Below are 17,599 nucleotides of genomic sequence, written 5' to 3'. Positions count from 1 at the left end.
TTCCAATAGAATCAGCGCAACACTTGACTTCAGCCAACCAAGAGAACAGGCTGGCTTCAGGAAGGGATATTCTACGATGGATCATATCTATGTCATCAATCAGGTAATCGAGCGGCGTACAATCAACCCCTCTATATGGCTTTCATAGATTATGAAAAGGCATTTGATTCAGTAGAGATACCAGCAGTCATAGAGGCATTGCGTAATCAAGGAGTACAGGAGGCATACGTGAATATCGTAGCAAATATCTACAAGGATTCCACAGCTACCTTGGTTCTCCACAAGAAAAGTAGAAAGTTACCTATCAAGAAAGGGGTCAGGCAAGGAGACACAATCTCTCCAATGCTACTCACTGCATGCTTAGAAGAAGTATTCAAGCTCTTAGACTGGGAAGGCTTAGGAGTGAGGTTCAATGGCGAATGTCTCAGCAACCTTCGGTTTGCCGATGACATTGTCCTATTCAGCAGCAATGGAGATGAATTACAACAAATGATTGAGGACCTTCATCGAGAAAGTGTAAGAATTTGGTTGAAGATGAATAAGCAGAAGACAAAGATAATGTTCAATAGCCTGGCAAGGGAAGAATTCAGAATCACCAGTCAGCCTCTAGAGTCTGTAAAGGAGTACGTCCATCTAGGTCAATTACTCACAGGGGACCTTGATCATGAGAAATAAATTTACAGAAGAGTAAAATTGGGTTGGAGTGCATACGGCAAGCATTGCCAAATCCTCACTGGGAGATTACCACTGTGGTTGAAAAGAAAAGTGTACAATAATTGCATTCTACCGGTGCTAACATATGGGGCAGAAACTTGGAGGTTAACAAAGAAGCTCGAGAACAAGTTAAGGACCGCACAAAGAGCGATGGAACGAGAAATCTTAGGAGTAACGTTAAGAGACAGGAAGAGAGCGGTGTGGATTAGAGAACAAACGGGGATAGCCGATATTCTAGTTGACATTAAGCGGAAGAAATGGAGCTGGGCAGGCCATGTAATGCGTATATAGGATGCATAACCGGTGGACCATTAGGGTTACAGAATGGACACCAAGAGAAGGGAAGCGCAGTCGAGGACGGCAGAAAACCAGGTGGGATGATGAAGTTAGGAAATTCGCAGGCGCAAGTTGGAATACGCTAGCGCAAGACAGGGGTAATTGGAGATCACAGGGAGAGGCCTTCGTCCTGCAGTGGACATAAATATAGGCTGATGATGATGATGATGATTATACTTAGGTATACACCCATCGTCGTTAAGCCAGGTATAAATTATAAGCCAAGTCCAAGCGTTTTGCGAGCCGAGCGGCTCGCTCTTTCAGTCTCCGACGCTAGCTTCGCGCGCTTGGCATTCCGGACCTTCTCCAGTGAAGCAGCTCGCCGGGCGATATCCGCGGGGTGGTCAGACGCCGCTTGCCGACGACAGCTCAAAGCGTCCCGCTCCCGCGCAACGCTCAGAGAAGACGGCCTGGCTTCGCTCTCATCCATGGCGAGCCCGCTGTTCTGTTTAGTCAGGCGCGCGGCGAGCCGCTTGGTGAGTCACGTGGCGCGCGGCGAGCTACGGAAAGCCCATGCGCCAAGTCGGCGGCGGCGGTGGAGCTCGGCGCAGTGAGTCACGTGATGCGTTGCTAAGGCTACTGTGCAGCTGCGGTCAAATGAAGGTGAAATTGCTGGCGACGGCGAAACTCGGCTCGACTAGGTTAGTAAAGCTTTCGCTTTAAAAGCCTAGTGCGGCGACGATGGCTAAGAGACAGCGCCATAGTAGCCCGCGTCGTCTTGTAGGTCTGTCGGCAGCAACTGCTGTGAATCGCGCCCACGCGTCACCCACGCGCTGGCTCTCTCGATCTCCAGATGAGCGAAGCAGTCGCGCCACACTTAGATCCGTTTGGAACGTGCAGAAAATAGCGCCTCTTCCTCTTCACAACCACAATCTCCCTCTCTCTCTCGCTCGAGTCATATCGTGCGCGCCAGCCAATATATCGCGAAATAAAATTATGTATCGAGCTGCCCTCAAATTTCGCATTAAGGAGTATCGTATTCATCAGTGAAACTTTTTCTTCAGAAGTAGCACATACCTTATGTACCTTATTTTGAATTTACATTTCCCTGGTTTATGCGCCAATTTTGCCATGTTGTGGAAGTAACGTTTTTTTAACAGCGAAGCTGTTTCAGCCAGCCATAATTTGTGGTGTGTAGCAAGAAGCTACCAAGAAAGAACCTTTCTTCCCGAGGCAGTATTCGAACCCGCGTACCGCGGTCCCAAAGCAAGCGTGGTAACCACTAGGCTATACAGCCACGCCTGCAAAGGATGCATTTATGCGAACCATATGATTGCGTTCGAGCCTCATAGTCTTCATCCACAGCTGGCGCGTTCGTACGCTCGTGCTCTGCGAGGTGGAGAGGTTTTGCGCGCTATGAGAGCGAGAGAGAGAGAGAGACGCATTCACGGAGCGGGTCTCCTGGAACGCGGTGTCGGCATTGGAACGCAGTGTCGGTGTTGCAAGCTGCGCAATGCAACGCGCAGTGACGGCCGTAAGTCCGAGACGTGCGAAAATAAATTATCATCATCATGAGTAATAAGATGAAGAGTTGGCGCGCACTTCCGGAAAATGCTGGGCTACGATCGCCCAGCTTCGCTGTTTCAAGCGTTGCGCGGCCGAGTGCAAGGTTAAGCGTTTTTTATTGAAGAAACCAAAAAAGCCGGCGGATCCCATGTCCTGTGGCAATCGATGTTATGCGAAGCAGTGTGCGGGGAGCCTAAATGTTAACAAAACGACCACCACCACCATCACCATCTTCATCATCAGCCTATATCTATGTCCACTGCAGGACGAAGGCCTGGTGGTGAAGTCACGTGGGATAAGTCACGTGGTGAGTAACGTGGCACGCAGCTCGCTGCGCGCCACGTGCTTCACCCACGCCGCGCTCGCCATGGATGAGAGCGAGGCCCGTCTGCTCGAAGCATTGCGCAGCTGTTTCACGACCTACATGACACGCATGCCATGACATTCATGTCATGAGCCCTCAGGAGTCCCTTTAGCTACGCCTAAGAGACTGTTTCCATCACTTGGTACCCACGTCCGGAACCATATCAGTGTTTTTTGAGTATTGATGTTTTTTTTTTCACTGGGTCATTGTCATTTCAGGCAGCTGTTTCATGACATGCATGACACGGATGTCATGATATTCATGTGTTGTCAATCATTTATGTTCGTCATACACTCTTATCTTACTATGACAATTTTGGTACCTACCAAGTTAACGAAACGACCATGAGAGTACCAAGACGTAGGCGCTGTTTCATGACCTGCATGACACGCATGTCATGACATTCATGCCACGACCTATCATTTATGTTCGTCATACACTCTCGTCATACTATGCCAATTTTGGTACATACCAAGTTACCGAAACGAACATGAGACCACCAAGACGTAGGCGGCTGTTTCACGACCTACATGACACTCGTCCTCACGGTCAAGTCATGACCTATTATTTATGTTCGTCATACACTCTTGTCATATTATGCCAAATTTGGCTACTAAGTTAACGAAACGACCATGAGAGCACGAAGACGTAGGTTGCTAGATAGATAGATAGATAGATAGATAGATAGATAGATAGATAGATAGATAGATAGATAGATAGATAGATAGATAGATAGATAGATAGATAGATAGATAGATAGATAGATAGATAGATAGATAGATAGATACTATCAAAGTGACAAATGTTCGCCAAGAAATGCTTCGCATTTAAAACGAGACATGCCTTCTTCTGACCGTGCCTCTCCCCTCTTCCGCGCTCCTACAACAATGACAACAGCAGCAGCGGCGGCGGCGGTGACAGCACAAAAGTCAAAGGAAGAGGCAGAGAAAGCTTCGCTCTATTATTCTGAATGTGGCGCTTAAGAGCGCGTACAGCGTAAAGCGTTAAAGCAGCCCTGAACCACTTTTTATCGAAGTGCAGAAAGCCATCTGAGGTAAAAATAGGCTATTGCAGAAATACTTTGCCGCAAAAGATACTTCAATGCGTTCATCAGAAGCGGAGTTATTGGCAATCGAACACTGCCTCCGCTGTGCTCCCCCTTCCTTCTTCCATGCCTTGCACTGCGAAGGCTACGGTGGAGTGGGGCGGGGCCACAACGCTCCGCCTTCGAAACGTCATCGTGGCGCGCAGTTCAAATTTCAATAACGTAGGCGCGACGACTTCCGATTTTGATGCCTACGACGCGCTAAACGTAAGCCAAACGCGGTTGTACTCAGCGAGCCGCAGTGCGCTTAGCCAGTGGACTCATGGTGGCACCCCACGGCGGCCGCGGCGTAGCCGACCGCAGCGAGCAATAGCAGCCCCGTATTCGAATGTGTGTTATTACGCAATAAAGCACACATAAGAGAGTGAGGATCAGGACCTCTGTTGAAACGAGAGCATTTGATAGAAAGGTGACTTCGCGCTCCGCTTGCGAGCTCCAGGCACCGCGTACGACAGCAAAATTTGCCTGAGGTGTTCAAAGCAGCGTATTCTATCCGCGGTCTATGTTATTTCACCAAGCCCGAGGAGTGGTTCAGGGCCTTTTTAATTATTTGGCGGCTGGTACGCGCATTGGCGGCACCGATTTCGATACATATGACTCGTGTAAACGCACGACCTTCGCATCAAACGGACCTTGCGAGGCGTTTCAGTGATTAATGGAAGAAGCGCAATCATATGAGGGTCTTTCACTTATGGCATGAAGAATAAATTGAGAAAGCGGCGATTCCAAATATTCAATTTAACTAAGCAACGAGCTTTCAATTGTGATGTGATGGACTTTAGCATCTTGCAATGTTTCCGACGTCTTGCGATCTTTGATAAAGCTGATTGGGTTCACATTCTCGCCTCTTCGTGCTTTGCAGCGATTAGACCCATGCCATTGTACAATACCGACGATGCTAGCTATCGAGCGAAGCTATAGCTTAGATAAGCCAGGAGGAAACCGGTAATCACTGCCCGCAAAGTTCCGCACCGCCATTTTAAGCGGTCAAAAAGAAAGCAAAGAAAAAAATTCAGAGCCATTCCACTACTGTGAAGATGGAAGCTAGCGAAGCTGTGACTTTGGTGGGTCTTCTATAGTGAGTATTGCTATAGTGAATTTATATATTATCATCACTGACTATATTGAGCGTCTTCGGCATGTTCGTCAAAGAGCAAGGACACCGCGGTGTCTTGTTTTCGCCCGGCACGATGGCCATGTAGTGCGTTTTCTGTGCCAACTCCGCCTCATCGTCATAGAATAGCGTATGAGCCATAGTGTTCATAGCCGCGGCATACTGCACGGCATTGTCAGGATCCTGACGTCAGGATCCTGGAAGATGTGGTTAAACGAGCGCCCGTCCCATAGCGAGTCTAAAGGACAACTGCTGATAACTGCGCGATCTCTACGTCACGAGACAAAGGGACACTACGATTGGTGGCACGTGCCGCCGATGAGTATCGTGACACTTGTGAAAGAAGCATCGGCGGTGGCGAGGGGTATACCAACGGGCCAATAATCATCCGTTTTGATACCTGTGCTAAAGCAAAACTAGCGGGAAACCGCCACGCACATGGAGCCATAGCGAATGCTGATGATGGTAGTTTTTTTCTACACGCGGACACGATCCTGGGTAACCTATCCCTTAACAGCTTCGTTGTAAAAAACGACGTATGGTTAATAAAAACGTAGTGCACATTTCTTCTGGAATAAATTGTTTGTTTGTTCGGCATAAATTATTTCAATTACTTCCGAATCCAGTAGAACCTCGTTATAGCAAACCCGCATGTGTAAACTTAATGAAGAAAAACGCCAGTCCCGAGTAGGTGCACTCTACTATATGCATTCATGTGTTTCTTTACAGATATGGTGAACACGAATATAATAATCAAATGGATGTATGAAAGAAAAAAATTAAAGCCCTTTTCTTAAAGAAAGATGGCTGAACGTGAAGCTTTCGCCCAAGCAAACTGAATCAGTCTAAGTCCAAAGCCAACGACCACGCAACGAACCCAAGAAATGCTGAGCGACCCGATGCGATGCATATGTGATTTGATTGCTTGTTTGGGATTGTCTTTCTTTAACAGTTAAGTTGAATGAAGACACATTTCGTTTAGTTGCATAGTCTTTATTTTATATCATGTAGCCGTTGATTACACGCACACACTCACACTTTAACGGACTGCATGCCGTTGCTGATACACGGGTTCGGCGTTACGGGCACGATCGCGCTCGTGCTTACGTTGGCGTACAGCAGCCTCTCCTGCCGTGCGCTGCACCCGCGGCCTGCCCATGGTGACGGCCGGAAATGCATTGCGTGACACCCGTAATGCAATGCGATATATACAGTTCGTCTGGGTAGCCTGGCGTTGCAGTTCCCATTGTTCTTATCAGTACAACTGTGAACCTAAACTGTAGTGTTCTACGACTATGTGCGCAGATGCGCAGATTGTTCTGTTGTGTGCGCAGGTAGTTCCATTGTGTAAGTTGGCTTTCCTGCAGTGCGTTTTCAGCGCTCACGGACAAATCAGTGAGACATAGAAAGCTTCGCTTTAAACAGTCGCAGTTTAGACCGAAAGGTGAACCATCGATTGCGATGGCAAATGCGTAGACATCTTTACGAAGTAAGGATAGTAGTTTTATCGGCCGTATAAACTTGCAAACATTCACTTACTATATAAATTAACAAGCATGCTGTCAGCGCGCACAGGAAACTTGAACACATCACACTCGATGACCGCTGACATTGGCTGTCGAAACGCTGGCTTGAGGAAGCGCGGAAGCATCAGCGAACGAAGTGACCTTCGGGCTCTGTAGCACTTTAACGCAAACTTAGCGGCGAGAACGCAGGATGCACAAAGGTATGAGCCACCGTCGCAGCTACACTCAGCCCCCGACTCAGATCGCTTTCAAGATAGGACGCGCGAGGCCGCGCAATGCGCCGTTGGTACCCCCCTCCCTATAGCTCCCCTCAGCGCCATGCGCGCGACGGAAGACAGCGCGTTTCCTCCTTGCTTTCCTCCCTTGCGAGATTGAGCCGCGATCGCCAGCGCCCCTCGGGCGCGTGTTGCTGTCGGAGTACAACGCCGCCCCCTTTCCTCCCCTCTCTGCGGGCCTTTCGCGCGACGGTAGACGGCACGTTTCTTCGTCCCTTTCCTCTGTCGCGCGCGCGAGACTGAGCCGCGATCGTCGGCTACCCTTGCGCGCTTTCACTCGCACTTACAGTATATATACGGCGCTTGGCGACGGTGTTATGGCTCTCGGACTTTATGCAGAGCGTCACTGCGACGGCCACGAGAGCGGGAAAATGCGCCTGAACTATCCATATAAGTGCTATCGCAATAAAAAGAAACGCATTTTTTACTATATCTAGAACGACATGAATAGTCAAGAGCACCGGCGTTTGGGCGAGTTGGTTTTGCATAGCAGAACACGTCGTTTTTTTGGGGGGGCGCGCTTGACCATGTTCTGCTATGAATAGTCAACCATGTCATTAAAAAAAACGAAAATAAAGTTATGCAGAATTCATCATCGATGATTGTCAGTGTAAACGAGTAGCCCGTGGTGAATGTATAAACGAACGAACGATCTAGTGAGCGAACGAACGAACGTTTTCCTTGCCGAGCTTTCCACAAACTCACGCGCGGCCACGGTGGTAGAAAAGGCTAAAGCCGCTCCATCCAAGCGCCACCGCCGCTTTTGCTTGGTCGGCGAAAACATGCATGGAGGAGCTTTATCCTATTCTACAAACGAGCGCCGCGAGCGCGTCCTTTGGGCGGATGATCTGGAAAGGGATATTCGGTCCCCACGTGTAACTAAAAGACAGACGTACAGGTGCAACGCGCCCACGCTTGATGTAGAGATCTACTATACAGAACGGCAGTGTACATACATTCCATTACTGGGCATTGCGCTGACCGATTTAAAAGCGAGATTCACTTCTTCTTTCTGGGGTTTTACGTGCCGAAACCAGTTCTGATTATGAGGCACGCCGTAGTGGAGGGCTCCGGAATAATTTCGACCACCTGGGGTTCTTTAACGTGCACTACAACGCAAGCACACGGGCGTTTTTGCATTTCACAGTTGGGGCGGAGAGTGCCTACGAACTGTTCCTTTTTCTGCCATCTCAGATATGTGCCACAAAAGAGGAACGCGAGAAAGCTCTCGCAAATATTCATCAGCGATATTCCGCGTTTGTCGGGGCAAGTGCCTCAACGACAGCAAATATAGGTCAAGATGAGCTAGGTTCATGGCGGCAGAAGTGGAAGCGTGAGGCCGAAGACGCGTAGCGGAAGTTCCCGCTACTACTCTTGGGGCGGTGAGCGTTTGAGACAGGGAACTCTTTCCTTTAATCCATACATTCCTGCACATACTGGCCTCCCTGCCTATGAATGTTGCCAGTGCCGAAGGTCTTTCTCTGCTCTACACCGTTTGAAGACTTGGATACGTTCTTAAATGAGAGAAGGGTGCTTGATTGAACTGGTATTGTTACATAGGGACATTGCCATCGACACGACAAAAGTAATTGAGCGGTTCGCAACCAAACATTGCGGACAACGGATGTTAGATGTTGCTATCTAAGTACATTGCACAGGTTGGGTTTTTGCAAGGTTCACTGCCGATTATGCCAACCCTAGTGCTTTTATAACAAAAACCTGTCAACCTTGCTATCGAAAATAGACATCGTTGTTCTTGTATAAATATTGTATTTCCGTTGTATGCGTTGCTTTTAGATTATTCTGTTTTCGTTGCTTAAGATTGTCGCCTATTCCAATGTAGCTGTATTCTTATTTTTAGTTGATGTTATGTAGCAGTCTTGCTTCTCTCTACATATCTGTACAATATTTGACTTCTGTCCTTCCACAGTTTACTTGTCCATGACTCATAAGTGTTACTCTACTTTCCTATCGGCAAAGCATGGCACAGCCTGTAGGGTGAATGAGTACATTGACGCGCTCTGCTGGGTAATGCTGCTTGTATAAGTTTTCAAATTACAACTTGTGTTCATATTTGTAACCGATGTTATCCAGATTCCTGTATAAAATTTTTGTTTCAGTTTTTAGTCCTATTAAGAGGTTTGACCATGCCCACCGGTGTCAATAAATTGTTTTCAAACTGGTCACATGGGGGTCTGCAAGATTTTGATGAAAAATGCGCTAAGGGATGCAACTGAGAAGAAATCATCCCCATTTGGGTACAGACATGTGCTTAGTTGTGCAACGCCCCCCCCCCCCCCTACCGCATTAAAAATCCCCCCCCCCCCTCAAAGTAGGCACCTGGATCCGCCCCTACCCACATCCTAACATTATTCGATTCCTCTAGTAATACCCCTGTCAGACGGGCACCCACAAACTCCTTTAGGATAAGGGAGCGCGAAACTTCCTTAGGGAGTTCGACCTCAAGGAAGTTGTGGCCGTGTCACACGGCCAATAACAAGTTTTCAAAAGAAGGCACCAGAGGTACTATCAGCGGCGTTTGATGTTTGTAGAATTACAAAAATGTAACTTCTAATTACGCTCGTAGCTATTATAATTAACGCTCCTTCCATAAAAATACTATTTATTATATTTGATGCGAAAAACATACACCTCGCTAAAAATCAAAGTGCGCTCGCTAAACATAGCAGTGCTGACAGCGACGCTAGCCACCCTGTGCTTCTCTGTGTTCCTTTGAGGCGTGGAGAGTAGGCTCTGCCCGGCTCTGCGTTGTTTTACCCGAACAATTCTCAACATTTCGTGCACTGTGATCTCGTGAGCTTTTCTTTTATTTTGTGCACTGTGCCGTGCAATCATGAGTGACGAAGCGGAAGAAGTCAAGAAAAGGTGTGAGATTGCACTCGCCGTGGCGACGATCGCTTCCATGGATGTAGAGCTCGAAGCTGCCAGGGCAAAAGTGCGCACCATCAAGCGTCATCTCGTTATTAACAGCCTCATGATGAATGCTGCTGTGTTGTCCGGGAGACGTGCGACAAGGCAAGTGTGGGCTTACCCACGATGCGCTCGTTGGTTCGAGGAGACGCTGCCGAACCTGGGCGGGCAGAACTTCCGGCAGTCATTTAGGGTGTCGAAAACGACATTTAAATACTTGGTAGACGTCTGCAGGCCCGTGATGCAGCGCCAAACAACAAATATGAGAGAAACGGTGTCACTAGAGAAGCGGGTCGCTGTTGCTTTATATAAGCTATGTTCCTCTGCCGAGGATAGAACAGTGGCCAATTTGTTTGACTTGGGGCGGTCGACAGTGAACACTATTTACCGAGAGTTTTGCCAGACCGTTGTTGATGCCCTTGAAAAGCAGTGGGTCAAGATGATTGCAGCAAATGAAATGGCCGACCATGTGCGGGAGTTTTGTGCGGTCACTGGCTTCCCACAGGCAGTTGGAGCACTGGATGGCTGTCATTTTCCTGTCTCGCCACCAAAGGAAAACGCCATCGATTACTACAATTACAAAGGCTGGTAAGTGAACTAACTACAATGAGCGGTATCTGAATGCGCAGAAGCAAAAACTAATTACTACAACTGTGAATCAAGTCGCATACTGGACAAAAATTGGCATAAAAATCTCACCAGTCTTGTTCTAGTTTGTTAATATGCACTCATATTATCCCCCCAAACATTTATCTATAAGTTCATGTCGCATTCGAGCAACTAATTTAGAAACGCTTTATCCTCCTATCATAACTTCAGCACACATGCTTTTTACTGTTATGTTGCAGAAGTACGAGTATTATAGATACCACTCTTTTAAGCTTCATACCTCGATGAAGTCAAGTTTGTGTTGCAAACTTGGTCTTGAACATGACGTGTATTTACTTGCAGGTACAGTGTGATCCTGCTGGCTCTGGTGGACCACAAATACCGGTTCCGCTACACTAACGTTGGCTCCCCAGGCAGGTACCATGACGCACACGTGTTTCACAACTCCATCTTGGCAAGAGCGATTCAGGAACCAGCATTTCAGAGCCCAACCATTTGTGTTGGCACTTCTCTTGTGCCCACATTAATTTTGTGTGATCAAGCTTTCCCTCTTACACCCAACCTCATGAAACCGTTCCCCGGCTCGAACCACACCCCAGAAGAGAGCAACTTCAACTATGAACTCTCCAAAACACGAAGAATTGTGGAGAACGCTTTTGGAAGGCTCAAGGCACGCTTCAGATTTGTGATGAAGCGAATGGAGTGCGACATCAGCAATGTGCCTATTGTGATAACAGCATGTTGTGTGCTAAATAACATATGCGAACATTTCAATGATTCCGTATCTCAGCAGTGGCTGAATGAAGCGGAGTTGCAGAATACAGTATATCAGCAACCACTTCACACAACAGGCATGCAAGTTGGATGTGGAAGAGATGTCCGAGATGCACTTGTGCATTATTTTCAGCTGCATGGAGACCACTGTAGTCGGGTACAACTGTAGAAGACAGGAGAGGCCCCGCCCAGTTGACCGAAACGCAGCAGCCAATTCCTCCACGACTAAAGAAATAGTCCCGCTCAAAAAATTGACTTCTTCTAAGACGCGTATTTGTCGGTATAAATAAGATTTATGTATCTTGACGAGTGGCGAGACAGGCGACTACCACGAGGAAATGGACGGCAATCGCTTTGAGGGCTGGTTCAATGACGTTCTGCAGAAGTTGCCAGCTGGTAGCGTCATTGTTTTAGGCAATGCACCTTACCATAGCCGGCGAGAAGAGAAATTGCCAACGACGGCCTGGAAGAAGGAAAAGATACAGGAGTGGCTCACAAGCAAGAACATCACCTACGGTGAAAGGATGATAAAGCAGCAGCTGCTTGAGCTGGTGGCATCTGTAGTCACGCTTTCTGAGCTACATCGTAGACAACACAGCTGTAAGGGCCGGTTGCATTGTACTGAGGCTCCCGCCGTACCACTGCGAATTTAATCCCATTGAGCTTGTGTGGGCCAAGGTCAAAAATGGCATCGCTGCGGACAACAGAGATTTCAAGCTGTCCACGGTCAACGCCATCTTGAGGGAGAAAATCAAGCAGATAACGGCGGAAGACTGGAGGAAGAGCATTCAGCATGTGATGGACTTGGAGGCAAAGTTAGACTTGACATGTGTGGGAGTGAGCACATTCAACCCATCATCATCCAGCTGGGTGAAGATGACACTGAAGAAAGCGACTCCGACTGCGAGCTGTCTGGCATTGAGCCACTCAACGAAGCATAAAGGTTTCTTATTAACGAAAGAACAGCCCTTATTAGGGCTACCAAAATTTTGCCGGTGGGTTCGCAACAGCCAACCATCCATTCCGTGACCTCTCAAATAAATAAGCAGTTCCATTTATGGCATATTCCTTATAATAGAAGCTCAATTCTGATAAGCAACGTCCTGCACACATCGTGCTCGATTTAAGAAGTGGCATAGAAACACATTTAAATGCTGGCATATCTGAATTGAAACACTATTGTTAACCCTGATTATCGTTGGCGGGCTCAATATGCTCATTCGGGCAGCCACCGTCGAGTTTGACGCGCCCCATAGTGAAATAGCAGAAGTCGCAGCACGCTTTATGGCTCTGTTAGCAGTCTGCACTGGAAATCGCAGTCATGTCATAGCAGTGCTGGTGAAATAGCAGTAGACAACACGAAACTGACAGCCACTGTTAGCAGCTTGCACGCCAAAGCACATTCATGTGGTTGCGTTGTTTATTTTGGTTATCTGGGTCACACAAGTAATGCGAATAAGAGAACAAACGTAAAACATCATTAGCTTAGTGAGGCCCAAAATGCTCATTCAGGCAGCCATTGTCGACTCTGACGCGCCCCATAGTGAAGTCACAGATTGTTAGCATTGGTGGAAAGCAATCAATCGACGGTGCTACACAACACTTGAACGACGCTGCTAGAAGCTCGGCTATCTTATCACACTGCTGCCAACGATCGGTCGTTTGCATGCTGAGCTGGCAGCAACGAATCTTTGCGTTGGAGGTTGCTTTCACAAATCTTTTCTGTTGAGAAACTCGCAGGTTGGTTTCATCCGCACACGCTTTTCTCATTTATCCTGATAATGGTTTTGCTCCAACACTTCGCCATGTCCGACAAGGAACGCAGGGCCACAGTACACAAACACACCCGCCGCTCACAGTAGGTACCAGACTTTAGCGAACTCTCCTCGTCGTAAGTTCACTTAGGAGCAAAACAAAACACCATGGAACAAACACGCACGGTGTTTGTTTGCAGCGGTATGTCGCCGCGGGATCCTGTTTCCAGACGCAGCGCAGCGTCACCGATGTTTGCTGCAATCTTTCTTCGCAGGCTCACGGCTCAGAACAAACACACGTGGCACAAATTGTGCACCGTAAGCTCTCAATAATATTTCCGGCATGACAGACCACCACAAACAATTCGAATTCACTCTGACGAAGGTAGACACACAGAGCTGACGCGACTCGGCCCAGTGAGAAGCGTGGGCGGCCATGTTACGCATGTTCTCCATTGCATTAAGTGCACGCCTATTGGTGGAGGCCCGTGTGCATCCGCCTTTGAGATGCAAATGCCGCTGCCTTCTAAAGTTGTATCTGACTATAGATGTAAAGAGTTGGACAATACCAGGAAATATTTTATTTTTTCAGAAAAGCATCTATAAGCTCAACAAGCTTCTCCTGAATGTTCATTTGCCTCTCTCGGAGGACGTTCTCTTCAGCTGTAGCTGCTTCAAGAGCTCTAATGAGCCGCTCGTTCTGCTCCAGCAGAGCATTTTGAAAGTTCTCGTTTGCAGAGGTTCTTTTGCGCTTTCCCGTCTTTCTCACGGGCACAGTGCTGCTCGGACCAGGCCTTGGCGACAGTGGATCTGTGGGCACCACTGCTGCCTCTCCTTCATCGCCGCTCTCCACCAGTGACGTGTTGGCACTGACAGGCGCGCCCAACTCCATTGAATAAATTATCTGAAAAACATACCAAAAGTGAAATTGTTCATTTATGACCTCAGAAGCATGGAAATATCCAGCATGACATTCACAGTTGCAGAGAAATAGTAATCAGGTTTACACACCTGCAGTTTGTTGCACCTAATGGGTTTAATTGTTATTAACACAAAGTAAAAGCTAGTAAAGTAGTGATGAATTCAATAATAGCATGCTAAAATAGCGAGATGGCTTTGCACACCTGCTTACACTGCATGGAACATAACATTAGCAAAATTGGCGATGCCTGACTGCTTGGGGCGCGGACTATGTTACCACCAGTGGGTGTGTTTACTTCTCTGAATGTTACAATTGATGCCAGTATGAAAAAGTAAATATTCCCGTGGGAATATTTTCTCCACAATACTGCACTGAACTGCAAATGGGAAATCTCACTTCTTCAACTGTTTCACTTGGGCTGCAGGCACTTTCCTGGGTCAGTGATCTGTCGTTGGATGGCAAGCACCCCAAAAAACGGTGCAGCTCCCTAAAGAAGGGCCATGTGGTTGCTGCCGATCCCGTACCATGCTCACGCAGTTCCTTCCTGCAATAACAGAGAAAGCATCTTCAAAATAGTGACACAATTAATATTAATTATTACCCACAGCGTCGCATACGGACCACCCCACGTTCATATTTCACGCGCTCAGGAATATGTTGATATATTTTTGATAAGCGTTTGCCTCAGAAACGCAAGCGAGGCGCGCCCAGCTTGTTCTTCGGACATTTATTGTTGTGTTGGCTGAGCGGCTGCGGGCAACTTGTTCGGGCCCAGCATACTCTGTAAACTGCGTGAACCACATGCGAGAATCGGTTGGTTACTTGCGGTTGCCCGTTGATTACTGTGCAAACACGGGTATAGTAGTACGTCCACCGCTCGTACGTTTCGCCGACAGTTGTAAACCTCGTCGAAGATGCCGGCCCACTTCGGCACCTGCAATGTACAGGACGCCTGTACAAATGCGCAAATGTGCCGCTCGCACATTTTGCAACAATATGCGCAAGTACATCGAAAACACTACAATTTCTCTCGTAGCGTGCACTTTATATATAACGAGATGCTACTTACCTGTATCGTTGCGTCAGATTGTCGAGTTTTCCTTGCACTTGCTTTTTCGTTTTTATGATGCCGCTTTCGCGAAGAGCGTCGACAATTGCTGCATACACTTTTGTGTTATGCTTTTCTCCTCTGAGTAGGTGCAGGTTATCCTCCCAGAGGCGAATCAATTTCCACGTTTCAGCTTCCGTCCACGTTGGCCTCGGTGGCGCAGGCGGCCTCGCTGAACGTTCCGGTGCCGGGTGCTCCATGTCTCGTGTAGAGCTACAAACTGTTGAATAGAAGCGCCTAGCACTAGGGCTATTGCCTACAGGTCGAGAGTATAGTCCAGCAGCAAGCATAAATGTTGCTGAATTGTACTTGAACGTTTATTTATTTCAACAGAACTGTTTTGAAAAACACTCGACATTATTTTTAATGCAAACCATAATTAAATTCTCAGCTTTACAACAACAAGCATGGGCACGAGAGTACTCCCTTGAGCCGCTGAGGGAGATCGCCGATCTCCCTTGACCAAAAGGTCCGTTAAACTCCCTTAGTGGAAGGGCGACCGTGTGACATCGCATGCATCTCCCTCAAGATAAAGACGACGGAGTTAAAAGGAGTTTGCGGATGCCCGTCTGACAGGGGTATTAGATGGCGGTGACCAGCTTCACCTTTAGAACATCATCTCCACTCCAGAAGCTTTTTTTAAAGACGTACTTGGTTTGAATACCGTTCAAGAAGCTTAAGCGCAAAGCCAGAACTTTTTACGGCTTTCAATGCTTCGTCATGGGCGAAATTGCCTAATTTTTTGCGATTACTTTCATTGTTTCTATTGGGCTCTCCATCCTAAACTTCGCTTGGAAATCGTAGAATCATTATTTTTTAGAACACATTGCTCTCAAGGGAGATTTATATTCGCTTCGTTTTAATCTACCCCACTGCCCATTACTCAAACTGAGAAAAAGAATTCATGAGCCATTCCACTGGTGACAGAGAATTTTGCACAAAGGTACGAACATATCTATTGTCCTGATCGGTACTCATCGGGGCGATAAGTACGCACACACATTCGCGTATCACCTCTGTTATTAAATCTGCCACTCACGTAAACGCTCACCCCCCCCCCCCTCCTTAATCGCGGCCTCCCCATTACGACGACACAAGTGAAATTCTGCGCTGGAATGATGAGCGGCAAACCAGCTGTAGAAAAAGACGACGACGACGAACGCGTGAGCAGTGGCACGAGCGCGTTCGCGTGGTTGCGCCGAGGGGCGCCAACCCTTTCCCCTTGATCGCCTTATCAGGAGCACACAACGTCACGTACTACGTCATAGATTCAAAGAGACAGTTCGTTTTAGACACAGGCGGCCGTTAAACCGAGCTCCGACGCGAACGGCGACATGCATTTGCTTTTGTAGTTTGCTCTTTCATTCTCACTTTTTAAAGGAGAGTTTTTCCGCGCGGATGCCATAATTTCCCGGATCCTATCCATAGACAGCTTCGCTCTAAATACCTTTTACAGCGAAGCTGTTAAGGGCTAGGTTCTAGGAGATCGTTTCCGCGTGTAGAAAAGCCACGTGACCTAGCGGGAGAGGAGAGGAAGAGCTTAACCTTGTGAGAATGTTGTGAGAGGATGCAAATGAAAAGGACAACGGGGAGGGGTTGACGTATGTCTCGCCGTCCAATTCTCGCGTTGGAGGGGGAGAGCGTGAGGCGCGCCAACCAATGGCGGTGTATGAAAAGCAGGTCAACGGAGGAGTCGGGTGCGAGAGGAGTTCGCGTTAGCGTTGGTTGTATAAACAGAGCTTTGGTCTAGGACTCTTGTCTGGGAACGTCGTAGAAAAGCGTGAGGAACGCGCTAGGAACGCCGTCGCCCGTGGACGCCGAGCCAGTTCTTTCAGAGCCGGGCACTGTATAGACATCGTCTAAGTGTTGTATAGCCATTGTATAGCCATCATTGTGCTACTCGGAGCCGCACCGAAGCCTCTTTCCCGAGTACGTAGCGGAGGGATCGGTTTACCATTTTGTAGCCAAATGTAGCATAGCAAATCCCCAGTATAGCTAAACCCCAACGTAGCAAATCCCAGCAGAGCGCCAGCTTCGCTGGACTTCCCTCTTCACAGGGTGGAAGGGCTATGACTTGTTTTGTCTTGCGCGCCACACCTAAACACACCCATTCACCGGCCGTTGATTAACTCCAGATATGAACAATGCGCCAGTTATAGAGTACATCATGGCACGAGAAAGTGATGGTGAGAAAGTGATGGTGAGAAAGTGATGGTGCCGTGTAAATGCTGCGCCAATGAATGCCAGCGAAACGGACAAGCGCCGTCCTATATAAGCAGACTACGTAGTCGTTGCACAGTCATCCAACGCCTGAACCAGTCTACAAAAAAAAAAAAAAAAAAACGAAAGTGAGGACGAAAAACAAGGAATCGTAGGGCAGCAGCGGAATTGAGAGAACAAATTAATGCGTATTTATGTACGCGTAGAATTGGTGTATATGCTCGGTGGCATCGTCACACCAAATTTCGATAACTAAATTTAAGCGTCCAAAATTGGGCAGGTACGAAAAAATAAAAGTCCCAATGTGGCACTCTCATGCAGATATGCTCTTTTCGTGTTTA

At 47.8% G+C, this 17,599-nt stretch overlaps 2 protein-coding genes across 2 annotated transcripts; one reads left to right on the top strand and one right to left on the bottom strand.

Annotated features, from left to right (window-relative positions):
* The first annotated feature begins 9,351 nt into the window (after positions 1–9,351).
* LOC125943928 (uncharacterized) lies at positions 9,352–13,013 on the top strand. The gene is made up of 2 exons (XM_049663503.1): positions 9,352–10,459; positions 10,823–13,013. The coding sequence occupies exons 1-2, from the start codon at positions 9,795–9,797 to the stop codon at positions 11,421–11,423; spliced, it is 1,266 nt and encodes a 421-aa protein (XP_049519460.1). The 5' UTR covers positions 9,352–9,794; the 3' UTR covers positions 11,424–13,013.
* Positions 13,014–13,086: 73 nt separating this feature from the next.
* On the bottom strand, positions 13,087–15,620 carry LOC125944321 (uncharacterized). The gene is made up of 4 exons (XM_049664691.1): positions 15,000–15,620; positions 14,634–14,864; positions 14,327–14,474; positions 13,087–13,912 (listed from the first exon to the last, which is right to left on the bottom strand). The coding sequence occupies exons 1-4, from the start codon at positions 15,326–15,328 to the stop codon at positions 13,589–13,591; spliced, it is 1,032 nt and encodes a 343-aa protein (XP_049520648.1). The 5' UTR covers positions 15,329–15,620; the 3' UTR covers positions 13,087–13,588.
* Between the last annotated feature and the right edge of the window lie 1,979 nt (positions 15,621–17,599).

This window comes from Dermacentor silvarum, chromosome 3 (genome assembly GCF_013339745.2).
Source record: "Dermacentor silvarum isolate Dsil-2018 chromosome 3, BIME_Dsil_1.4, whole genome shotgun sequence".
Lineage (NCBI taxonomy): Eukaryota > Metazoa > Arthropoda > Arachnida > Ixodida > Ixodidae > Dermacentor > Dermacentor silvarum.
This window is presented reverse-complemented; position numbering and strand designations above follow the sequence as displayed.